The following is a 26,983-nucleotide window of genomic DNA, read 5'->3' on the forward strand; positions in this document are numbered from 1 at the left end:
GGGAATCCTGAGAGTCTCATGAAACCAAGGTAAATGCAGTGACCACAAAAGAAAATTTGCTGAGAAGGTTATGTTGTCTTCGGTACCCAAATGGAATTTTCCTTTCAAACGTTTCCTATTGCGTAACTTTGGCTCAAATTGGCATAGGCCATTAATTTTCGCTTCAGATCACTTTCCACCTGTTTCTGATCTTGTTGACATATCAATCATTGACATAATTTACACCTACATGCTGTGAAGTGTTTTTCTTCGTTTTCTCAAAACTGCAATTTTGAGGGTGCTGCAATTTTGGAGGAGAGATATCTCTTAGTCTATTTGTGCTATAGCTCTCATTCTTGTCTTGTTAGAAAGAGAAAACCTTCGACAGTGCCGTAGGACAAAAATATGTATAGTTATTATGCGGCAACATTTACAGAATTAATTATCAATCTTAGGTGCCAACTTGGGCTTTTAGTCATAAAAGTTTGACTTATTGTAACTTTGGTTCAAATTCTTCTACCACGTTAATTCATGACTAGCGGCACTCTATGATCCTTCTAGATCACTCTGGCAGGGCTATTCTCATCATGCCATAAAGTGTTTAGTAATTAACTCACCTCCAAACGAAGAACATTAATTAGGTAATAATTTGAAAGCTATTTGATCTACAAGAAAACTAATCAGATATTTGAAATCAGCATGCAAAAGTATATTAATGGTGCAAGTTTCAATCAGATCCACCCATAAATAAGGAAAAAAGTTTTAAGAGGGGTGTCCCCCCTTAAAGTAGCATACAAGGTTGGTGGAAGCAATCACCAGTGCTTGAAAACACTCAGTTTGATTTAACGTAGGTGCTTGCAATGACTTAGTCGGGAAAGACAAGGCCTTTATAAAGCGATCAGAAGCACTTTTTAAATAAAGTGAACACCTCCTATATTTCACACAAAGCATAGGTCCTGCGACATGACATCATAAAACATTACGACACGCATAAGAGAGAATGTATGACTACATTACTGTGCTCCATTCACCGTAGTCAACACGAAATAACTCTCACACTACTATGTGCCATGTACAAAAAAGACTTTTTGTTCTAACCACAAACAAACAACTAAAACCGTTCCTGTGGTCACAAGAAAACAGTAGAGACAACCCTAGAAAAGAAACGGCAAGACAAAGCAATGTTGATCCAGCCACAACACGGTGTCATCCCCGCGGCAGAAGAACCTGGCACACTACGTAACAAAGTACGCAACGCTATATACATGAAGGCTACTTACTTTGGCACTAAAACAGCCATGCCGAAAAATAGGTACCTTTTGCAACACATAGCCAGTTGTAAATATGAGCAAATAAAAAACACTGGTCCCATCCCCAGAGGGCAGTGCTGACTAGATATAGGTAGCCTTTGCACGAAAGGGGAAATTTTGCACCTCCTCAATACAGTAAACCTGACTTCAACAGACATCGCAAACAAAAGGTTGGAATAAATGCAATATGAATATACATGCCAAAATGTTTGTGACCTTTCTCTACCTGGTTATGCCAAGTTACACCTCAGCATTTGGCGTCTAAATTATTTCTTGCAGCACAAGTATAAATCGATTACTGATTTGAACTTCAGTCCCCAATTCTACAAGCAATTGAATCACAGTGATTTTCTGTAGGTTGTGCACACTGCCTGCTTAAAAGAAAAAGATGAAAGAACCAGCTACACAGGCCACCAATAAGCAGAGTGTTCTCGAGGAAATATCCATAACTGTAGACACACTTTCTCAGAAGGCAGCAGCACTGATGCATGAGCGACCACCACCAAAGCTGCATACAGTGTCTTGAAGAAGCAGCTTACAAACCAAAGACACAAAACACAGTGACAGACACAAAGTCTCAGCAGTTTTCTCAGCCCCAAAAAAGCTACCCGGTTTATGTGCAACAGTGGAGGCTCCAAAGCCCATTCCTGCACCATCAAGCATGAGACCAAACACATGGAATGCGACACAGGACTTGCGGACTGAAGTACTACGTGGGAGATTATAGTTGAGCTCACAGAGTGGGTCAGAGAAATAATTCGAGTTAATGACATTACAGTGGAAAACAAAAGAAATGGGCAGGGCATGTAGTGCCAAGAGAGGACAACCAATGGTCTCCAAGTGCAACAGACTGATTCCAAGGGAAGGAAAAGGTAGCTGGGGACAGCAGAAAGTTAGATGGGCGGATGAGGTTAACAAGTTCGCAAGGGTTAAGCGGATGCAGGACCAGGTTAGTTGGAAAAATATGGGAGAGGCCTTCGCCCTGCAGTGGCTGCTGCTGATGATGATGCCAACAATAGTGTCACCCACCCAGGAAAGTTGGCATTGCATTGTAACTGCTCTAAAAAAATATACACACTATTGTTTGACAGAACCGTTATCTTATGCGATTCAAAAAGTAAAACAGAAATTAAATGAGGCCTTCGAAATCAAATGTGCAGGGGTTGACAAATGCATGACAAAAAAAGTTTAATTTCTCAGGCTGACAAGATGAGTTTGGTTTCAATTTCGTTTTCTTGCAAATTTTCTTTTCTTAGCACTGCATTTTGTGTCTTTGTTTGTTGTTCGTAAAAGTTCAGCATGGTTCTTACACATGTATAACCAGCTAGGCTCAATTATCACACACTGTGTACAATTATTCCCTGAAGGGGTAACAGCACTATGCTCTCGTGTGTGACATGAGCTCAGGAGCATTAAGTGACATCAGTAATTACTCGTGATGAGAATAGTACACACCTGCCAACCTGGTTGTTCATGAAAAATTACTTCTTCTTTGCTCAAAACAGTTCTGACATCGATGTAACTCCTGAGAGTGAACCTTACATAAAGAAGTGCTTGCCATCAGCATGGATGAAAGTGTTCCTGAATTGCATTCAAACAATGAAGCAAACTTCTCAGCAGGGTTACCACGGCAACAAGTCAGTGAGATCTAAACAAACCCCCAAAAGAATGGGCTGCCAAAACTGCTGGATCCACAGAAAACTGCAAGGACTGATAGCTATGTGTCGCACACGGTGTCACTTCTAAAGGAGTGGTCAGCAAGTGAAAAGTAAACCTAGTCGAAGAGTGCTCCATTAGACCAGAAAAGCGACAGCAGCCTGGAACCAGTTTTATCTGCTCCTGGCAATAAAATCCAGCCAGGCCAAAATTGGTTTGCAAAATGCACTAGCTGCCGCAGTTCACTATAAATGGCAGCTAAGCTTCATGGTGAAGCCTGCGTGTGGTGATGAAGGGGATGACGCAGGCGAGAAATGCCGACACCACGTGCAGGGGCCTGGCCAGTGCCCAGCCAAACAGCACCACAACGAGCCAGGTGTAGACACTGAATTCCATCGGTGAGCTCTCGGCTGGCACCAGCAGCCACAGCCAGGGAAGGGTGTCCGCTGCAATCAACAAAGGCCGGCCACTGTGACAGCACCGACAACACTTGAAGCAAAGCGATGAAAAAGCAGCACAATAGACCTCTTTTCTGACGTCAAAAGACAGCGCAGGTGCTGCATCCCTTGCAAGGTCATAAGCGGAGAATGACTACTCCTACACACCATTTAGCACACCTAGATGGCACACAGACCAATAACATGCATGCACACATGTGCGCTAATTAACATCTGCAAGAGGCCAACACGTCAGTACAAAACCTTGATGAGTACAAGTATCAGCTGTGTCAAAAAATGAGCAGCATCAATATCCTGAGAAATAAAATATCCAGAGCCAAATATGCTGGCACAGTAACTGGGCAACGAAATTTTCATTCACAGCCGCACTACCACCCTCAGCTTCGTAAAGTTATGTTAGGACAATACAACTCATAAACCATGTTACATTTAATCCGGGGAAGGTTGCCACTGGCGCAGACTTACTTCCAAATACTCTTTGCCATGACACCTTATATAATTATCTAGGTTGCTCTAAGGAACCACGTACAGTAGTGAACAAAAAAATATAATTTCAGCTTTTTTTTTTTTTTACTGCACTAAAGCTTCCGAGTGTTAGCCCTATGGGAAGACAGTGTTACAGTTTTTACACAATATAATACTAAATTCTTCACACCACATTAAGTCGCACTTTGTTCCTACAGCAGTCACGAAGTGCCTTTTGCACTACATACTAAAAGTACCGACAATAATGAGGGCTTCATTACTAAATGAGGCACGAGTTGAAAACAATTACTTTTCACTATAATGTATCACTGTCAGTAATTTGTGCACAAGCCTTTTTTGTTGATCACTGCTTGCAAAAGTTGAAGCATGGAGTCCAGAAAGCTGTCAGTGGTTGTCTAGTCTATGTTTCCACACTCTAATTACATAAAACAGCTGGTCAAAATCTCTGCTCTGCTCATTTTCTATCTCACATGGCATATGAAGCTACGACAAGATATTAAGTTCCAATAACTTAAGCAGACTGGCTTGGCCACTTCATAAGGTCAACTCTCTTTTTCTACCAATTTCTCACAAGTATAGAAGAGTTCTTCGGGCTGCCGTTCTGTTTAAAATCATACTCAAAATCCAGATTTCTGCATCCCTACGGAACCATGATTTGCTGCCAATTTTCTGATAAACCTCTTTGCTCATTACACTTTGAATTTGGCGAAGGCCAGCTCCACGAAAGGAGAACAAGTCCCACACTGCAATATTCCCACCTCTAAATTGTGTTTAGGGGCAAAGCATATAATGAATATTATCACTTTCACAAGGAACAACCTTAATTCATCAAGCAAAGTCACTATCTCTATACGCCACCTATCCATGACAGGTGTTCCTTTGCCTATATCGCCCTGCAATCCCTTTTTTTTATTTTTTTTTTTCAGATGCGAAGCTATTGAGCTACACTTGTGGTTTTCTTCAACACATGGCACTTGTCATTTTCACAGACCATAGGAGCCACGTTAAATATTGATGCCAAGGAAAAAATCTTAGCAAATGCTGATGACAGAGAGTCACGAGTTTTCCTGGCTCATGCAAATGTCTTTTTTAGCAACTCTCTTTGTTGATCTGTCTTGTCCCAGTAAGATAAAAAAGAAATAGACCTCTTCTGAATCTTTATATCACAAAGACTGCAAATCCACTGACTGCATTACATTGAAATGAACTGAAAGTTGATGGTGTTTCATCCTAGAGTTGTGGATGCGAATAATTGTCATTTGATGGGTTCGCTACATCCTGCCCGTAGCTTATAAACATATGCGTTGGTGCAAGTATCTAGAGAAAATATCACTTGCAAGTAACAGCAAGTTACCAATAATTCAGAACAAGTGGAAAATGAATGCAATTGGTAGAGAGCATATTTGACAAAGATAAAAAATGAACTGTAATGAGACAAATACGCCCATTCCTGTAAGACAGAAAAAGGGCACTACGGCACCAAAAATACTCAGATATAGCAGATTTGCAGTTAATTTTTAGAATATTAGAATATATTGAGCATGACAGTCACTTATAAATGAGTTAAGAGGATCCACTTCGAAAAGGCCAATAGACGCTATCTCTAAAACTTTTACTGCTCTATCGATAACTAGCTAATGAATCTAATGCAGCTTTTTCTGCTGAGAGAGGTGGTGTTCCTGTTTCTGCATGCACTTTAATTATCACTCCATCCTCAGTTCAGCAGCTTTGCATGAATGTACTCACGATGACCTTCAATCTAATTTTAAGCTGGCTGATCTATTTTTATTAGGCGAAAATCTCCTGGACTGGATGGAGTGTCCGTAGAGATGCTCTGCAAAAACTTTTTTTGATTCCTTAAAGGGTATTCTGTTCTGCATTTTAAACATGATTATCGTTACCCAAGTTGTCCATGACTGATTGAGGGTAGCACTTGTTATTTTGTTATATTGCCGCGTGCCTCTTGAAATCGAGGAAAAAGAGGACGAAGCTGAGTGCAGTGTGTGAAACTGATCCGTTCAGTGGTTGCCGCCTTCTACCCGTTACATTTTCTGGTGGAGCAGCCGGGTACGATTCCCCTTTTGCTGAGTTCCACCCCTCAAGGGCGACCGGGAGTCACCACGGATTTGACACCAGTCACCCGCAGTACCAGTTGCCGCCTCCAAGGTCGGTTGCCAGAGTTCGGGCCTTTGTCCTGGACGCCTGTGACAACCATGCATAGATCGAACACGAACATTGTGGCTAACGGAGAACGTTCACCCCAGTTCGTCGTCCTCCAGTCTGGAACGCCACCATCCTTCCATGGCGAGCTTTATGAGGACGCTGAGGACTGACTGGACCAATTCAAACGGGTCGTCAACTACAACGGCTAGGATGAGCAAAGGAAGCTGCATAATGGATACTTTGTTCTCGAAGATTTGGCACGGAGGTGGTTCGTGAATTATGAAACGACGCTACCATCATGGGACCTTTTTCGTCGCCAGCTGTTGGCGACCTACACCGCCAACGACCGAAGGGAGCGTGCGGAGTCGGCACTGCGATCTCGCCGCCAAGCCCCAAATGAAAGTGTTGGAATGTACTACGAGGACATGATCAGCCTTTTTAGGTGTGCTGATCCAAATATGTCTGAGGAGAAGAAAGGGCACCACCTAATGCGCGGGGTGAAACAAGAACAATTTGCTGGGCTAGTGCGCAATCCACCTGGCACCACATCAGATTTTCTAGTGGAGGCCACCACGAGGGAACGAACACTTCAACACAGGGCACAGTACTATAACCGTGATGTGTCTGCCATGTCACTGGTCGTCTATGCTTCCGGCTTCAACGGTTCTGGTGACGTCTTAAGGGAGCTTGTTTGATCTGTGGTCAGAGAAGAGCTGAGACACATTCAGCTACAGGGTCTAACGTCATCATCAAGGCTTCCATCACTCGCGGAGGTCGTTCATGAGGAAATTAGATAAGTTGTGCCAGAGCCGTCTGTGCCTTCTGTGCAGCCACCGCTACCGAGTGTACCTACATACGCATCGGTGCTTCAGCAGAATACCCTGTGCAATCCTCCAACAGCGAGGACCACTGTGCCTCATCCAAACCAGCACCATAGTGGGTACAACTCTCCTAGAGCCAGAGTAGGCACCCCTACACTTGATCCAAGCCCGCGTCGTCCTCATCTTCTAGCTGAGGCACGGTTTCGAAAGACTGACGTCTGGCGTGCCCCTGACCAGCGGCCCGTTTGTTACCACTGTGGTGAGGCCGGTCACATGTTGAGGTTCTGTCCGTACCACCGCGCCGGACTTTGTGGCTTTCATCCACGTGCACGATGTCCTCGGAGTGGTGAACGATCACCCGAAATCGAGGAGTACCTGTCGGCGCATACGGATCCCCCAGACGTCCCACAATACAGGTCCTGCGTCATTACCTCTTCCCGTTATCGTTCCCAAAGTCCACTTCGCTCTACATACTGCACTGGCTGCGTCGGGAAAACTAGGAACGACCTCCGGAGGTGAGGCCGCTGACGAGCAAACTGCCGAACATCCTCCATCACGTTTATTACAAGATAACGGCTATCAGACGGCGTCATGTAACGATGAACCTGAGTGCGCAGCTTCGGACATACCGGTTTCTATCGACGACTTTCTCATTACCGGATTAGTTGATACGGGGGCGTACTATTCAGTTATAAGCAGTGGGTTAACCAGGAAATTGAAGAAAGTTTTAACCGAGTGGACTGGGCCTCAGATTCGCACGGTAGGGGGACACCTTATTAACCCGGCTGGAAGATGCGTTGTGAGAGTTGCAACTGACGGATTTGTTTATGTTGGCGACTTCGTTGTTCTTACCCACTGTTCGCGAGACGATATACTCGGTTTGGACTTCTTACAGGCTAACGGTGTGATAATTAATTTGCAAGAATCACGTGTGACGTTTTCGCCGAGCCAAGCCATTGCGAGATCTAGCGTCGACGGTTCATCAACGCCTGCTTTACATACTACAGCTGCTGACATTACGGTCCCGCCACAATGCAGCTTATGGTCTTGGTAGAAAGCGACTCACCATGCGACTGCGATGTACTGGCAGAGAGGAATGTGGGCCTGCTTCTTGAGAAAGGGATCTGCGCTGCAAGAGGACTTGTTCGTTTGCGGGACGGTTGTGCGAAGCTCTAGATTACGAATTTCGGGACCGAGTTTCAGCACACTGCGAAAGGAATGGCCATCTCGTATGTCGCCGACTTTATTGAGCCAGCGAACATCTGTACTCTGGCGCCACCATCGCCAGCCAGATGCGGTGCACCCGGCACCCAATCTGTCGGTGGTTGAGCGGCGGCAACTCCTAGAGCTCCTTCAGAATTTTGCTGGATGCTTTGCAACGTCTTTGAAAGTTGGGCGCAACCCAGTAGCCAAACACCGTATTATGGTTGACGCGGAGACCAAGCCGATTTCCCAACGCCCATACTGCGTGTCTTTAACGGAACGTGAGACTATTCAAAGCCAGGTGCAAGAAATGCTTACTGACGACATGGTGCAGCCGTCTACCAGCCCCTGGGCTTAGCTTGTAGTGTAGGTGAAGAACAAAAGAAAACACCTTGCGTTTCTGCGTCGATTATCGCAAGTTAAGTCAGGTAACGAAACAGGATGTATACCCGCTCCCGCATATTGACGACGCATTGGACTGGTTACGCAATGTCAAATATTTCTCGTCACTTGACCTCAAGAATGGCTACTGGCAGATAGAAGTGGACGGAAGGGACAGAGAGAAAACAGCGTTCGTTACCCCCGATGGCCTTTATGAACTTAAAGTGCTTCCTTTCGGTCTCTGTTCTGCGCCAGCAACCTTCTGAAGAATGTCTCTCTGGACTGTAGTGGCAAGCGTGCCTAGTGTATCTAGATGATGTCATTTTCGCGGCTAGTTTTGAGGAGCACCTTTACCGGCTACGAATGGTACTACAGGCGCTACGTTCTGCCCAACTGACGATAAAACCACAGAAATACCATTTCAGATTCCAGGAGCTCCACTTTCTTGGCCATGTTATTAGTGCTGAGGGTGTGAAACCAGATCCCGACAAGACTGCTGCTGTGGAAAACTTCCCGCGCCTAACCAACAAAAAGTCCGTTAGATGGTTTTTGGGGCTTTGTGCCTATTATAGGCGTTTCGTCGAGAATTTTTCAGCGATTGCCGAGCCTCTTACGCTTCTTACCCGAGACATTGTTCCTTTCGCGTGGCAAGATGATCAAGATGATGCCTTTAACAAGTTACGCCGGCGACTGCAGGCCGCCCCGATACTTGCCCATTTTGATGAAAACGCTGCTACGAATATTCAGACTGATGCCAGTAATTTTGGACTTGGTGCCGTTCTAATTAAGTGGCAAAATGGCAGTGAGAAAGTTATCGCTTACGCGAGTCGCTCTCTTTCAAAAGCAGAGGCAAACTACTCAACCACAGAAAAGGAATGTCTCGTGGTAGTTTGGGCGATAACTAAGCTCCGACCCTATCTTTACGGCCGCTCTTTTAGGGCTGTGAGCGACCACCAATCGTTATGCTGGCTAGCCAACCTCAAAGACCCCTCTGGACGGCTTGCAAAGTGGAGCCCCCGTCTCCAAGAATACGACATAACGGTTGTATACAAGTGCGGCCGTAAGCACAACGATGCCAATTGCTTGTCGCGTGCACCAGTTGATGCTGCCCCTCCCGACAGCGATGACGAATTCCCGTTTCTTACTGTAGTCACGACCACTGACAAGCCCAGTGTCAACGGGCTAACCCTGGCTTATGCCCGCTTATTAACCATCTTGAAGGCCTTGATGTAGCTGTCCCAAGTGCTTTCGCACGGGGTTTATCCTTCTACAGCATTCGCAATCGCGTCCTATATAAGAGAAACTTTCAACACAACAAGGAAACCTTCTCATTTTGCCGTCCGACCTCCGGCCAGAAATCTTGCCACGCATGCCACGATGAGCCTTCGGCTGGTCATTTAGGAGTCACGCAAACATTAGCACGCATTCGACAAAAGTACTAGTGGCCTTAAGTTGTTGCCTTCAGTCCAGCATTACGTGAGAACATGCTGAGATTGCTAGCGCCGAAAGACACCTCCGCTGAAGCCTGCAGGGCTTCTTCAGCCGATACTTCTGCCAACAGCCCCTTTCTAGCAAGTGGGCATGGATCTTCTGGGCCTTTTCTCAATGTCCACATCAAGCAACGGACTACTTAATGTGATATGCCGAGACACAGCCACTTTCTCGTACAAGTGCTGCTGAAGTAGCCCAGTTATTTCTCAACACCATCGTACTGTGCCATGGTGCATCATCGGTTATTATTACTCACCGTGGTACAGCCTTTAGGGCCGAACTAATGCAGGCTTTCTTCAGTCTTACCCACACAAGTAATCGCAGGACTACTGATTACCATCTGCAAACAAACGGAATGACTGAACGCCTCAATAGAACACTTGCAGACATGATTTCCATGTACGTCGATGTTGAACATCGCACATGGGATGAAGTCCTTCCATATGCAACTTTTGCATACAATACGGCTGAACAGGAGATGACTCGTCTTGCGCCATTCCAGCTAGTCTATGGTCATTGCGTCACCATAATGTTGGACGCTATGCTAACCATAAGTCACGGTGACGATGCCACCAACGCCTATGCAGACGTCGACATATTTCTGTAGCGGGCCGAAGAAGAGCGCCAGTATGCACGGTGCCGTATTCAACATCAACAACACAGCGATGCCAGTCGGTGCAACCTCTGACACCGAGATGTTCACTACCAACCTGGCATCTTGTATGGGTGTGGACACCAGTGCACCATCGAGGACTCTCCGAGAAGCTACTTCGCCGTTACTTTGGGCCATACGAGGTCATTCGGCATCTTAGTAACATGACCTACGAAGTTGTTCCTCGGGGTCAACGACCATCAATACGGCGGCGCTCAAGTGCTGACACTGTTCACGTAGTGCGGATGAAACCGTGTTATGAGAGGGAGTGATATTTTTATGCAGCTTTGTGTTCCCTGCTTCTCCTGTGTGCGTCTAATTTGAGGGCACTCCCAGCGTCGATTCACCACTTTTGAAGAGGGGAGGTAATGCCACGTGCCTCTCAGAATCGAGGAAAAAGAGGACGAAGCTGAGTGCGGTGTGTGAAACTGATCCGTTCAGTGGTTGCCGCCTTCTACTCGTTACAATATAAAAATGGTGTTTAAAGCAAAGTAGAAAACTATCAAGATATATCGATCCTTCCAACCATTGCGCTCATTTTAGAAAAACACATTCACACCTTAGGACAAACGTCTGTGTCTATTGTGATGTTAATTGACACAGTTGCATCATTACAGAACTTGCTGTTGGGCTAGTCAGTTTGATTGTTTATAGATTCTGACGTCTGCTTTAAAGTTAAGGATGAAGCAGCTATACCAGTTCACTCAACTCACTACGCCAATTCTACCGGATCCTTTTGCCCCCTCCCCTCAAGTAAGAAATTTCGTTCCTTGAGACCAACAATGTTTTTTTGTAACCATCAGTTCGGCTTTATTAGAGGAAGAGGTACTCAGCTTGATTTACATAAAAGTTTCCGATGTTCGTAACTCCACACTCAAAAACGATGAATTTGCATTTCCCTCGTTTTAGATGTCTCCAAACCATTTGAAAGTGTTATTCATAATATACTAGGCCAGAAGCTTTACCTTTACGGTATTTGTGGTCCATTCTTTTTTTTATTGAATTACCTCACAAATCATTCGCAGATTATGGCATTAGAATTCGAAGTGAGCCGATTGTCATTCCAAATGAGCACGGCAGGCTTTATTTTCGCAACTCTGTTATTTAATCTTCATGTAAATTATCTTAGCACTACTATGCACCACAGCAGGGTTTTCCCAACATGTGAATGATACCCTCCTAATTGCTCACCATTATAACCAGGCCATCTTGAATCTCCAACATGACATATAGCAAGTCATGAGATGGCTCCACGATAATTAACATTAACAGTGTGAAAACTAAGCTTGCATATTATTATTTTCATAGTCCTTATAAGCAAATCTCAGTTGTTACACCTGTTTTGTGCACTTACCTATTTGTGATATTTGCACGTCCCCCTATAGAACATGTGCAGGGGTGGAAGCAGGCTCGAGCATTTTGGAGCAGCTTTGGAGCAACGAAACGAGAGTTATGGAGCATTTGAATTATGTCTTGGAGCACATTTCTAAGTTGAAATGCTGTTGATAATTGCCTTTTTTTTTCTGAACTAAAAAATATATAATCTGATTCCTTTTTATATACGTTCAATGCCTTTCCAACTTCACACTCATCTCTGATAAGACAAACAGCCAAAGCATATAAAGTGTATATATATATATATATATATATATATATATTGTTACGATATGGCAAGCGGATGAAACAGGAGAACAGAGGACAGAGAGATGTTCGATGACAGTGAGATGACGTTTTATGAAAATGTTGCCGGGCCTAGCGCGAGCGCTCCTGTCCACGCCACTGCCCGCTTTTTCTTCCTTGATGTCGTCCGTAACATGACCCGGGGCCACCGAGCGATCGTCCCGATCGTGGACGAGGAAATGCACAATGTTGATGATTCCATGGCATGATGATGGGCGTGTCTAGATGCTTGAAAAAGAAGAGGAAGAATAGAATGGCTTGCCGGCACGATGATTCGCGATGAACCTTGGCAGGACACTCTCGGGCCACACGTTGCCACGACTCGATGGCGGAGGCCAAGGCACGCACCGCATGGCATAGGCAGGGGAGAATGTCTTGAAGTGTAGCGGTGTCTTGGGTCGTAGGGTCCTTGGTCGGTACATCAGGTCAGTGGAGTCACATTAGGTCATTCGGGTCTCTCCTTGTGTCTTGTGGTCATGTGTGGCGTCTCGGGTCAGTCTCTCCTTCGTCATGTCTTGTGGTCGGGGCGGGGGGGGGGGGGGGGGGGACGGGGCGGAGGAACGGCAAGGTCTTGCTGGGTCCAGCAGGCTGGGGAACAGCCATGCAGTGCCTCCTAACGTTTCTCCGACGGCGCAAGAAGTCGCAGGGCGCTGATGCTCCGGACCAGGATGGGGGGGTGATGATGAAGTACCCAGCACCTCCACCAAGCGTTACGATACGGCAAGCCGATGAAAACAGGAGAACAGAGGACAGAGAGATGTTCGATGACAGTGAGATGACGTTTTATGAAAACGTTGCCGGGCCTAGCGCGAGCGCTCCTGTCCGCGCCACTGCCCGCTTTTTCTTCCTTGATGTCGTCCGTAACAATATATAGCTATATATAGCTTTGGAATTCAGCCAGACCTACGACGCGCCCTGCTGTTCCTGGCTCTTATCCACAACAGCATTTTCTACCTTCCCCACCGCTATGCTACCGCTGCGGCGTCGAAGGTCACATCGCCAGGTACTGCCGCAGAAGGTTCCCGCATCGCATAACCACCCAGCGCCTCCAACAGTACCCAACAATTGACAATACAGCCCTGTTTTTCAGCAATCCAATACTCCGCGTGGGTATTATCGCAACATCCAGAACGAGAATCTCCGCGACCATTCCCCTGCATCTGATTGAAGTGTTACTTCTTCACCCACCTTCCGTGTGCGTCGTTTTCCATCACCGCGGCGGCGCTCCATGTCGTCCTGTCAGAAAAACTAACCAGCACGACCAATGGGGGTGAGGCCGCTGGAAATGTGCTGTGTGCCAACATCCCTTCAACTACAATGCTCAAATACAAAATTTGTGTGTTCGTTGATGGTGTGTGTATATTAGCTTTGGTGGATACGGGTGCGACTGTCTGTGATGAGTAATCAGTTTAGGCGTTTGTTGGGATGCAAAGTGATGTTTGAATATGATCGTGCTTCAACGTTTTGCGGTGAGAGTGGAGAGGCGTTGCGGCCTCTGGGTGTGTGTAGTGCGCAAGTGTCTGTGGGTGGTGCAATTTTTCAAGCCGAATTCGTCGTCCTACTCCACTCTACACGTGACATCATTTTAGGAATGGACTTTTTGAAGCTTTGTGGCACTACCGTGGACTGCCGAAGTCAAGAGGTTCATTTTGATGGCTCGCATCTGCAGACTCTTTTTGAAAGCGGCCGTAATGAAGAAACAGTTTTTAGTATTACCGAAGACATAGTTCCAACCTTGTCTGCCATGTTCATCCCCGTGTCCGTTCCACTTCTTCAGCAGGTTTCATTTCAGGCCGTGGTGCACCCAGTTCACTCAGCATGCCTGGAGAAAAATGTTATTATTCCTCGTTGTATGATCTCCGTGCATCACGGTAATGCCTCGTTATGGACAATCAATCCATCGTCCGAGCCCGCAGTTTTACCCACCGGATTGAAGCTTGCCTCCTGTGGATCCGATGCACCCTGCAATGTTGCTTTGGTCACAGATGCTACGAGTGCCATCGTACCTCCGGCTGCTGATGAAACTTCGATCTGCCACATCATCAGCGCCGATCTCAGCTCACCTCAATGCCGTACTCTTGTGGATATTCTTCTACCCTTTTCGTCTATGTTTGACTTTTCTCAAACAGATGGACCAACCTCTTGCCTTGCACCTCGGACACATCATACCATCGACACTGGTTCGGCTCGTCCTATCCGTCAAAAGCCATATTGCGTGTCCCCATCTGAGCGCTAAGTCATTCATGAGCAAGTGGAGGACATGCTACGGAAGAAGGTGATACAGGAGTCATCTAGCCCTTGGGCAGCCCCTGTTATTCTCGTATGCAAGAAAGACGGTTCGTGGCGATTCTGCGTCGATTACCGGTGTCTAAATTCTGTTACAAAAAAGGACGTCTATCCTTTTCCTCGCATAGACGACGCCCTCGACTGCCTCTCTGGTGCGTCTTATTTTTCTTGTCTTGATCTCAGATCTGGCTACTGGCAAATTCCAATGGATAACGCCAGATGGCCTTTATGAGTTTAATGTTATGCCATTCGGGAATGCTTTCAAAATAGAACAGCAAAGGGATAGCAGTCTGCAGCCTCTCTTTGCTGCCTCCCAAGCCAGCGCAACTACAAGCCGTTTTTGTGTGCGTGATGGCCTCCTATGGAAAAAGAGTTATTCGCCTGTCGGCCAGCGATACCTATACTCGTAGTTCCCAAGACGCTTTGCACGGACATACTGCGTGTCATGCATGATGATCCAACTTCTGGGCATTTGGGATCAGTTCGAACACTCCATCGTGCTCAAGAGAAATTTTACTGGCCCAGAATGCGCTCGACTATTGAACAATACATTGCCAGTTACAAGCAATGTCAACTCCAAAAACGTCCCACTGCAACTCCATCTGGCTTGCTGCATCCTGTGAAGACCCCGATAGCTCCGTTTGATCAAGTAGGCATTGACCTCGTAGGTCCGTTTCCGAAGTCCCTGGATGGAAATCGCTGGATTGTAACCTGCATGGACTACCTCACACGTTACTTTAAACCGCTGCTATTCCGTGTGCTATGGCACATCAAGTATCGCTTGCCCTGCTGCACTCAGTAATCTTATGACACTGGCCGCCACGAATTGTCATCACTGATCGGGACCGACAATTCACCGCTGATGTTGTTGAAGAACTCATGTGCTTATGCACCATAACTTCCCGACACTCGACGCCATACCATCCCCAGACAAATGGCTTGACTGAGCGCGTGAACAGAATGCTAAACATGCTAGCCATGTATGTGGATGCAGGGCATAAGAACTGGGACACCATACTACCCTTCATCACGTATGCGTTTAATACCGCCACGCATGAGACAACTGGGTACAGTCCATTCTTCCTGCCATATGCCAGACCGCTACACTGCTCCCTGGATACTATCCTGCCCTTCTCAAGCTGTGAAGATCCCTGCCTGGCTGAGACCCTGTCTCGTCGAAAAAGCTAGGAGAATCGCCTGCTTACGGTCTGGTGCTTCACAAGAACGTTCCAAAGCAGGGTACGATGCCAGTCAGCGGCGTGTAACATACTCCATAGGATGATTTAGTCTATCTGCGGCGTCCAATTTGGCACCACGGCCTACACCAAAAACTCTTGGCCCCCTATGACGGCCCATATGTAGTTGTCAAACGCATCCGTGATTTAACGTATGCAATAGCCCGCCTGACAGAATCGGGCCGTCGGTCTGCCAAAACCGAACTATGTCATGTTGCCCGCTTGAAGCAGTGTCAGCCTTGCACGACTCACGAACATGCCCAGAGGGCTTCGTCTGAATAGGGGGGAAATGTCACGCTACTGACGACGATGAAGGATTGTGATGGTGTGGCAGAAGATGAGGAAGAAGCGTTGGTTTCTGGAAGCTAGTAGGCTTCATCGTGTCCCGCTACCTCAGCACCGTAAATAAACACCCCTTTCTTACTACACCGTAACAAGATATATTGTATATACTACAGGCTGACCTTAGCAAGCACTTGGAACAGACCAGCAGCAAACGGAACGCTTGCTGGTGCAATTCATAACCGAGCACCTAGTCTGGCCTAATGCATTTACCTATTTTGACCTGATGGATTCAAATGTCGAGTCTACCACTTCGACGTGCTTGAGCAGCGATACTAACTTGGAGTCCATATGAATGGGAATGACATTTCCACCCCCTATCTTGTGCATATCTACCTATTTATTTATTTACAACACAGCTCAAAGCCTCCAAATATGAAGTATTACATGATCCTCTTTGATCCTATGCCTGGGCTTTTCTGATAAATTCCTGAGAATTGGTTATTTTGTCTGCCAAAAAGGCACATTCGTAGCATCGCAGATGACTGCCGCGCCACTTCAATCGCCTTGTTTGAAATTTGAAATTTTATTTCACAACAAAAAGGCGAGAAAGGCAGGAAAAAGCTGTGTGAACAGCTTGAAAAGCCCTGACCCCCTAGCACACGGGGTAGCACAGAAGCGTGCGGCAAGAGAACACAGTCGGAGATGACAACATTGTTAAAAAAAAGTAAGTATAAAACAGGCAAGAAGAAAGAGAAAATCATATGACAACATTATACAAACATTAAACGCAGCTCTTTTGGTGATGTATCTGATATGTCAATGTTAGCATCCTTTATCATGTGATTCAGAAGTGTAGGCAATTTAAATTTTAACATTTGATTTCCATAATTGGTTCTACAATTTGGAACATACCACACCTCAGGATGGCGCACATTATAAGCAGAGATGTTTTTCTCTAGCCGTGCTAGGGTAGTGATGGCATCATTATTTTTTATTAAACTGAGTTTATATAAGCGGCATAGTCTGTGATCGTTCATGTTTGTAAACATGAAGGAGGTCAGCAGGGGCGGAGGGGGCTCGAGCATTTTGGAGTAGCTTTGGAACATTGATAGCATTGAAGGGTATATCATCATTCAGCTTTACTACTCCAGCCAATAGTTCATCATTCTTTGCTTGAGCAATGCTTGTGCTCATTTTTAAAATCTTGGCAGTAGGCCATATGCCTTTCTAACACTCTTGAGAAGTTTTTCTAGTGATTGATAGCTTTGGTGTTCCAACCCATAAAGCTTCAAGTATGATTTTGTCTGACATAGGCCTGAAGTGCTTCTCAGGGACAAAGGACCTCGATGTTGGAGTACTGGCTTGGTGCTACAAAAACTTGTGTATTGTTTGCAGCCGGACACATTTCCTAATGGCTTGTGGTAGTTTATGCTATCTGCTTCGTTTGCTACTCTCTCCACTGGTGATTCAAAAGGCTAGAAGGAGGTGCTACGTCACAGACATAGTGCATCTTTTTAGCAATTAAAAACTTCAATCACGTGTGGCTCATACTAGAATTTACTTGTGAACAAATATTTATTATGCTCCATGCTTCTTTCCCTTACAAAAACTTCATCTGTGTTAAGCCCAGTGCAAGATGCGTTATATATTTGCCCCTGGCACTTTGTCATTGTTCCCATGTTCTGCTAAATTCGATGCCAGAACATCAAGGCAGTCAGTTTGGAGCAGTTTTGGAGTAATATTGCATTTTGGAACAGGATGGAGCAGGGAAAGCAGTTTGGAGCAGAATAGAGCAATTGGAGCAGCGCTTCCACCCCTGCATGCATCGTAAATTAAATACCTGGGAATTCATCTTGATGCTGACATGTCCTGGAACACAAATTTAGTGCACGTATGCAACGAGCTACTAGGATAGCATGTTTGCTCTATTCTATTAAATTTCTTTGCCCTTTCCAAATTCATAAAAATGTTGTCAGTGCTCTAGCTGACAGCGTACTGCAATATGGTATAACCTGTTTTAAACACTGTTCAATTATCTGGCAAGATAGAGTTAACAGTAGTTTGAAAACTTACGGTATGTCTTTGATTCTGAATACACCTGTACATACCCGATTTTGACTACTGGTACTAATTAACAGTTCTAAAATATGCTAATAGAGAAATTTGTAGGGAGTTTATACCAGCATGAGAACTTCGGTCAAAGGAACGTTGCCTCGCGTGCAGACAACTACGGAGAATGTGTACAGCCTTATTATGTACCTCTGGTACTGAATAGCTTCCTGATGAGGCTTTTGCATTAATGAGCCAGAAAATTAGGACACAATAAGTTTTGGGGCAATAGCCTTCAATTTTATATTTTTGCCCCCATTTGTGCTTTATTTTTTTCTTGCTCTCTTGAAGCTTATGCACTTACTCTTTTTTAAATCAGTATTGATGTTCGTCAATTGCCAGGCACTGCCCCTCAAGCCTTCGCAGTGTTTGGCAGGCCTGAATCTATCTTGTTTTGTGAAAATAAATATTACTATTATTATTATTATTACACACGCAACACACATGTAATATGTAACATGGTGTCACGTGTAATATGGCCGCGGATGCCGCAGTAGAAACAAACTGGAGAGGGTGGGAGGGGCCGCCAATTACCATACATTGGGATGGGTTATACAGGCGCAGAATGGGCAGGAGGACAAGAAGCAGTGGTCATAGTGACCTAGGCATACGTAGGGAGGGGCTGGTGATTCTGAAGCCATGGGACGAGCAAAGGAAGCAATCTTGTCCTTGATGATGTCATGCAACTCAGTAGAGGGAACACGTGGATGAGAGAAGGCAAGGATTAGCTCCTCACGAATCAAGGATCATGGTGCGCAGATCGGCTTCGATCCCAGGTGTTGCTGAGCTGCAGCGACCGTAAATGGTCAAGCCACTGGCACGAATGTCCACAACCCAGAGCTACAAAGGCAAAAGAACCAATGCCTCTTGAAATCGCCTTCAACCACTGTGTTGTTGACTCGCCGACAAAGGGCGAGGACATCCTCGATGTAGGATGCGTAGGTCTCACCCAGGTGTCTAGCTTATTTGGATGCCAAAGATCTGTTGGATCTGAGAGGGGTCAGGAATGGCGTTGTTGAAGAAATGTGTCTTAGCCACGTAACTGAGATAAGATGAGACGTTGATTAGTCCCAGTGGTTGAAAGCGTTAACTCCATCGTATTGCTGTCCTCAGAAACTGACAAAAATAGGAGGGGAGCTGATTGACCATGTAGGCTGAGGTGCACAGAGGAAGCACCCGTGTATGCACGCTAGTAGTAACAGGCGCCAGAACGGCAGTCAGAGCAGGCGGATGCGACTTGGCTTGCGCCATAACAGTTGATGTGTTGCCAAGACAGAACTGTTCTTACCGTGCACACTCTGCCTGTGAGCCATTTCGAGAAACAAACTTCTTCGACTCGCTATTTACAACCTTGACTGCTCCCCAAGCAAGCAAGGCACAGTGATGATATTATGCGATCGTCATCAGGCAAGTCAAGTTCACAGCAGGTCAAGGACCTCCTCTGAATAACTTCCACGGACTTGTGCTTTCACTAGGCGTAGCAATGTCATGTCCTTCTTAATCTCATCAGCTCTTGACCACTTTTCACTGGACACCAAGTGGAACCAGAAACCCACTGTCTAAATGTGGAGACAGTGTTGCATTAGGTTTTTTGTTTTGTTAATACTAAAGGTCTGCCTGTTGAATTTTGCAAACATAACTTTAACCAAAACCACGAACACTATGATGGAGGGTGGCACTGACGAATACTGTCAAGAATAGGTTACATGCAACATAGGGCTTCTTTTGTTGTTGGTGATCAGTGTTAAATAGTAAGTAAAAGGAAAAACAGCCACATCACACCGCTAGGATACAAACCCACGACCTTTGAATTTCAGGTCGATACTCCATCAAGTGTGATATGGCAGCTGTTCAGTCTTCCACTTTCTTACTGAACAGCTGCCGTATCACACTTGGAGTATCGACCTGAAATTCAAAGGTCGTGGGTTTGTATCCTAGCGGTGTGATGTGGCTGTTTTTCCTTTTACTTACTATTTAACACTGATCACCAACAACAAAAGAAGCCCTATGCATTCCTTGGTGTCGTTAGCTGTTGGCTCTTTTTGTAAGTACAGTTTAACCTTGATACAAAAAAGTGACACTCTCCAGAAAAAACTTTGTTATATTGTGAACTGAGGCTCTCTTTCAGTGGTGCAAATGATATCACACATCCTTGAAACGTTGTGAGGCCAATAGAGACAACTTTAGAAGAAGCAGCAAGCAAAATGACTAACGAGAGTAGTACAATAAAGTTTCGTTAACTCGAAATCGTATGTCTCATAATATTATGTCAGTCCAGACTTTCTTCGGCGCCAAGCAGTTCTACACAGGTGCTAAAGTGTTTCCTCAGAAAACTGAGAATATCTCGAAATCTTTACTGATGGCTGGAGGTATACAAGCCGTTACAGAAAATTATCAGGAGCTTTGTAATGGTGACATTTCAGCAACCGCCACGCAGTGGATGCATTCATTGAATACAACCCCAAGCAGCACTGTAGAAGTCCATTGATGGTGTCAAGCAATCTTAGAGATCACACGCTCTCATAGCCTGATGGTAACAAGCAAGCAGCAGGACACCGCAAAATAGCGAACAGGTTCGGGCTTCCTTCATGGATCGTGGGTAGCATTTTATACACGCACGCAGGACAAAATTGAACTGCCGTTGACTGCACCCATATTTCACAGGACCAATGTCTTGATGATCAAGTGGGTGTGAAGCAGAGTTAAACCACCAAAACTGACATCAGCTGTGAGGAACGTTGTAGTGGATGGGGCCAAAAAATGTCAAATCATGGTGTTTTGAGTTGTGCTGCATGTCCACAAATCGCCACATGGTTTATAGAAAATGAGGGGTAATTATGGTGTAAGGGTTGTTTTCTCTGTGCCTGTTAAACTGAGTAGTATTTATTCACAGCAGCAGAGGAGGTAAATATAGCGGATGTCCGGTTATAAGCATTGTCCAGTTCATGCAATGTTGTTGTTGCATATAAATTGCCAATCTCTTTCCACGGCGTGTACATTGGGCGGACTGGGTGATACATTACCAAAAGCCTACAAGAACATTCTAATTCTTGTGACAACGATTTTTCTGCTTCATCTACTGATCTTGCCAAGAATCGTTGTTAATGTGGTTGTAACCCTGCTTTTTGAGTACAGTATTTCTTTTCATTTATATAGATAAGTTAACAGGAAAAATAATGGAAGCTTTTTACACAGATAATTATGGTGATACTTGCGCCAGTCGCCCGTCTTTAGTGGTGTCACAGAAGGAATTACGATTTTTTTAATGACTGATGATCTTTGCTGATAGCACCGAGTTGTGGACTCAATGTCCATTGTGCAAAGAGTGTTGTGGACATATGAGTTGCTGCAATGGACACGTGAGTGCTAGTTCACGCCATGTATGCCGGGTTTTGTTTTCTGTTTTTAGGTATTTTTGGTTCGATGAATATTTTTTATTGACTTTTTCATTTACTTTTGTGGGGGTGTTTGTGTTTTCTTTTCTACACAGTATTTTGTTTTGCTATCTGTACTTTCCTTCCTGCAGTTAAGAAGAAGGTGAAGTCAGCATCTGTCGTGTTCCTTTTTCATTTTGTTGTGCGTGTTTCTGCGCTTTTGTCAGCCATGTGTTCTTAAAGTGCACTAAAGTCACACAGCACACTTGCATTTTGTCCCCGTCGAAAAGCAGCTGCTGTGTCCTCAAGATCAGCAGTCAAGCGCCCTAACCCCACTGTCCACTGTGGCGGGGTCGAATGGGCTGTAGTTATTTCAAACACATAAATACGAGCGCCATGACTACAAGAGAGTGAAATGACTGTCTCAACAAGTCTTTGTGTGCCAGCGAATAAAATGAATGGTCTAGGCAGCGCTGGTTTAGTCGAAATTTGAACTTGAACGTCTGTATACATGGGGCTTTGCGGAGGTGAACATTTTCCGTCTACTTGCGCTGCTTTAAAACACACTTCTTTGTGCAATAAGTAAAAAAAAAGTTTTTTTTTCTTTTTGTTTCCAGGTAGCACAATGCCAAAATTTACTTCCTGAGATTGCAAAAATTTCCTTGTATTGAAACTGGAGTGCAAAACTACTTCGTTAAATCGAGAGAAAAAACAGATGCATTTCAATGGAAGCCAGGAGCTGAAATGAGAAAAAGTCTGTAGCATCAGAAGGATTTGTTTCTGAGCTAGTTGGTGAAACATGATTGTAAGAAACCACAGCCAACGAAAAACACCACAGAAAGGAACGCATGTACACAAGGCGGACTACCTGTGGGAAAGGAACTGTGTGGTGTTTTCTGTTGGCTGTTGTTTCTTACAATCTGTAGCATTGTGCACTCAGGTTTCTTATATCGAGGTTCAACTGCATTTTATAACAAGTGTCTCATTTTCCCCATGTTTGTTTGCTGATCTAACCAAAAATGCAAAACAAAACTTTTTTTTTTTTTTCTGTGTCCTGCACATAGTTTTTTCTTACAGCCCCGCCAGGATGGCAAAGCGGTTAAGGCGCTCGACTACTGTGCCCAAGGACGCGGGATCGAATCCCGGCCTCGGCGGCTGTGTTTCGATGGAGGTGAAACGGAGTGGCGTCCGTGTGCTGTGCGATATCACAATCATCATCATTAGCCTGACTATACCCACTGCAGGGCGAAGGCCTCTCCCATATTTCTCCAATTAACCCGGTTCTGTGCCAGCTGTATCCACTTGACCCCTGCAAACTTCCTAACCTCATCCACCACCTAACTTTCTGCCGCCCCCTGCTACGCTTTCCTTCCCTTGGAATCCAGTTTGTTACCCTAAGCGACCATCAGTTATCCTCTCTTCGCACTACATGTCCTGCCCATGTCCACTTCTTAATTTCTGATAGAATGTCAGTAATTTGAGTTATTTCTCTGACCCACTCTGCACGCTTCCTATCTCTTAATGTTTCCCCTACCATTTTTCGTTCCATTGTCCTCTGGGTTGTCCTCAACTGAAGTAGAACTCTCTTGGTTAGCCTCCACATTTCAGTCCCATAGGTGAGTACAGGTAAGATGCAACTGTTGTACACTTTCCTCTTGAGCGATACCGATAAGCTGCTAGTCATTATCTGCGAGTGCTTGCCAAATGCGCTCCATCCCAATCTTATTCTTGTTATTTCCTTTTCATGGTCTGGATCTGCGGTTACTACCTGTCCTATAAGACATATTCGCCTACTACTTCCAGTACTTCGCTACCTAATGTAAACTGCTGCTTCTTCCCAAGGCTGTTGAACATTACTTTAGTCTTCTGCATATTGATTTTCAAGCCTACCTTTCTACTTTTCCTGTCTAGGTCATCAATCATTATTTTGCAGTTCATCCCCAGAGTTGCTTAGCAAGACAATGTCATCAGCAAATCGCAGATTACTGAGGTATTCTCCATCTACCCTTATCCCTACCTGCTCCCATTCCAAGTCTCTGAATACTTCCTCTAAACAAGCTGTGAATAGTACCGGGGAGATTGTGTTTCCTTGCCTAACTCCTTTCTTTATGAGAATTTTGTTACTTTCTTTATGCAGAACTATGGTTGCTGTGCAGCCACTGTATATATTTTCCAGCACTTTCATGTACGGCTTGTCTACCCCCTGATTTTGCAATGCCTGCATCACCGCCGAGGTTTCAACTGAGTCAAATGCTTTTTCGTAATCAATGAATACTATGTATAAGGGCTGGTTATATTCTGCGCATTTTTCTATCACCTGGTTGATGGTATGGATATGATCGATAGTAGAGTACCGTTTCAGAAAACCTGCTTGATCCTTTGCTTGATTGCAGTCTACGGTTGTCCTGATTCTATTAGCGATTACCTTAGTAAATACCTTATATGTAACAGACAGTAAGCTGATTGGTCTGTAATTTTTAAGGTCCTTAGAGTCCCCTTCCTTATGAATGAGGATAATGGTACCGTCGATGACACCAGGCACTGCGTATACAGGGTGGCCAGTTTTTCTAGCACGATATCCCCCCGTCCTTCAAAAAATCTGTAGTTATCTGATCTTCTCAGGCTGATTTCCCCCTTTTCATAGTTTCTAATGCTTTCTTCACCTCGTCCTTCGTCACTGGTGGAACGTCTGACTGTTTTTCCTTAAAGCCAATCTCATTACGGTCCTGATTACTTTGGCTACTGTAGAGATTTGTATAGAACTCCTCGGCTACTTTGACCATTATCATATTCGTGATGACGTTGCCCGCCTTGTCCTTTATAGCATACATCTGGTTTTTGCCTATGCCCAATTTCTTCTTTACTGCTTTAAGGCTTCCCCCGTTCTTTACAGCATGCTCAATTTTAACCATGTTATACTTCCTTACATCAGCCACCTTGCGTCTATTAATTAGCTTGAACATCTCGGGCAATTTCTATTTGGTCTGTTGGATTGGAAGTTTTCATACTCTGGCGTTTCTTAATCGAATCTTTCGTCGCCTTAGACGGCTTACCAGTATCCTCTCTAACTGTCCTACCGCCTACATCTACAGCGCACTCAGTAATGATATCTCTGAAATTATTGTTCACTGCTTCTAGGGTAATGTCCTCGTCCTCGGTTAGAGCTGAATATCTATTCTGTAGTGAAATCTAGAACTCTTCTGCCCTCCCCCTCACCTCTAATTCGTTGATGGGTTTCTTTCTTACTAATTTGTTGCGTTCCTTCTTCAGATTTAGGTTAATTCGGGACCTCATCATCCTGTCGTCACTGCATCGCACTTTCCCAATTACCTCTACATCTTGCACAATGGCAGGGGCTGAACACAGTATGAAGTCAATTTCATTTTTAGTCTCCCCGTTAGGACTTTTCCATGTCCATTTCCGGTTCTTCCGGTTGCTGAAGAAGGTATTCATGATTCTTAAGTTATTGCGCTCTGCAAACTCAACTAGTAACTCCCCCATTGCTATTCCTAGAGCCAATGCCATAGTCACCTACTGCCTGGTCTCCTGCCTGCTTTTTCCCTACCTTGGCATTGAAGTCACCCATTAGTACAGTATACTGTGTCTTTACTTTTCGCATTGCTGATTGTACATCTTTGTAGAAGCTTTCAACTGCCTGGTCATCATAACTACATGTAGGTGCATAGGCCTGTACAACCTTCAGTTTATACCACTTATTAAGCATAATTATGATGCCTGCCAACCTCTTGTTAATACTATAGAATTCATCTATATTACTCGCTATGTACTTATTGACAAGGAAACCTATTCCTAGTTGTTGCCTCTCTGGTAAACCTCGATAACACAGTACATGCCCATCCATCAGTACAGAATATGCCTCATTCGGCCTCCTCACCTCCCTAAGCCCTATGTGATATCCCATTTCATGCCCTCTAGTTCCTCTAACAGCACTGCTAAACTAGCTTCACTAGCTAGGGTTCTAGCGTTAAACGTTGCCAGGGTCAGTTTCCAATGGCGGCCTGTCCAGCGAAGCCAGGAATTCTTAGTACCCCCTGTGCGTCACAGGTCTGACCGCCGCCGTGGTCAGTTGTTCCGCAGCCGCTGGAGACTGAGGGACGGGGTTTTATGGAACTAATCATGAGAGGTTGCAGCCAATTACTGCATCAGGGTGGCCAACTCCTGTTTTGGTGAGGGAGTGCGTTACCAGAGGTGTTCACCGGCATCAGGTCGCACCCCAAACCTGTTTATGCAATTCCATCGATGCGTGGATTTTTATTTTTTTTTAATCCAGTGAAGAATTGCGCGGCACCGGGATTTGAACCCCAGTCCTCTTGCATGCGAGGCGGATGTTCTACCGCTATTCCACCGCTGCACCCATGTGCACGTTAAAGAACCCCATGTGGTCGAAATATCCGGAGTCCTCTACTACGGCGTCTCTCATAGCCTTAGTCGCTCTGGGACGTTAAACCCCACAAACCAACAAACCAAGTTCTTTCTTACAAGAGCCCCAGCAAGCTCTGCTTACTCCACATGTGCCTGCACTCCACACAGTTTGTGACAAAGTCTGCACTTTGCTAATCTATGCTCAGAGTCTCTAACAAAAGCTTCCTTATGGAAGCATGAGAATGATTATAATCTGAGCATGACGCATCTGTAAGTCAAAGTCATTTTAAGACACTGAGACAGTTTTATACAGAAAATTGCCGTGTATTACTGCTTTACTTTTATTTCTAGCAATCCACTTAGGCCATTAGCTGCTAAGGCATCCCATAATCTCTCTCTGGTCACACTATCTGCAAAATCTGGGGAGTGATGCAACTGGATCATAAAGCTAGTTTTGCAAGCCTGTGGTCTTGAACACAGCTGGTCCACCTATGAAAGGGACACACAGGCCAGAACAGACAGGCACAGCAACAGAGTACATGAGACAGAGGGCAGCTCAACTACAGTGCATCTGATGCACACAATATAACACATAAGGAGACAGCTTGCTGCTTATTAGGACACTAGCGAGATGCTTACAGGGGATGTGAAGCACTGGCGAAAGTAGCGTGAATCCCATGAAGGAGAGGAACCAGGCAATGCTTCGGAACAGGAATGTTGACAGGCCATTATCTGCATATGCCTGCTTGAACATCACCTGTGACAGAGTGGATGAGGTTCAGTGTAATATACAAGGGTGCATAACACATGAGGATGTTAGTTTGCAAGTGTCCTCACAGCATTACAAGTACTGCAGAAACTCATTGGTGTATCTCGTGAAAATTGTCGGAGAAAATTCGCAGATGACCAATGAGATTGGTGTGGCATAGACGCATCTGTTTTCTACAGCATGCTATCGCCCATGCGAAAGAGACATTGATGCTTGTTTCTGAAGCATTTACTAGGCAGTGGCAACTTCCTTTTAGGTCACT

At 45.1% G+C, this 26,983-nt stretch overlaps 1 protein-coding gene across 6 annotated transcripts in view; it reads right to left on the minus strand.

The window, feature by feature from the left end:
• Window positions 1-765: 765 nt before the first annotated feature.
• Window positions 766-26,983, minus strand: part of LOC146210003 (transmembrane protein 43-like) — a 124,839-nt gene continuing 98,621 nt past the window's right edge. For 4 of the 6 annotated variants that reach the window (XM_084606108.1, XM_084606118.1, XM_084606127.1 and 1 more), the window contains 2 exons: window positions 26,592-26,709; window positions 766-3,391 (listed from right to left, as the gene is read on the minus strand). In XM_084606108.1, the coding sequence (XP_084462234.1) occupies window positions 3,204-3,391; window positions 26,592-26,709 (306 nt within the window). In that variant the 3' untranslated portion in view covers window positions 766-3,203. Of the gene's footprint in view, window positions 3,392-14,004; window positions 14,103-25,772; window positions 26,442-26,591; window positions 26,710-26,983 lie in introns of those variants that run through there. The other 2 variants (XM_084606135.1, XM_084606142.1) reach the window with 2 other exon arrangements.

The sequence above is a fragment of the Amblyomma maculatum genome, chromosome 1, assembly GCF_055883805.1.
Source record: "Amblyomma maculatum isolate TAMU_Amacu chromosome 1, ASM5588380v1, whole genome shotgun sequence".
NCBI lineage: Eukaryota > Metazoa > Arthropoda > Arachnida > Ixodida > Ixodidae > Amblyomma > Amblyomma maculatum.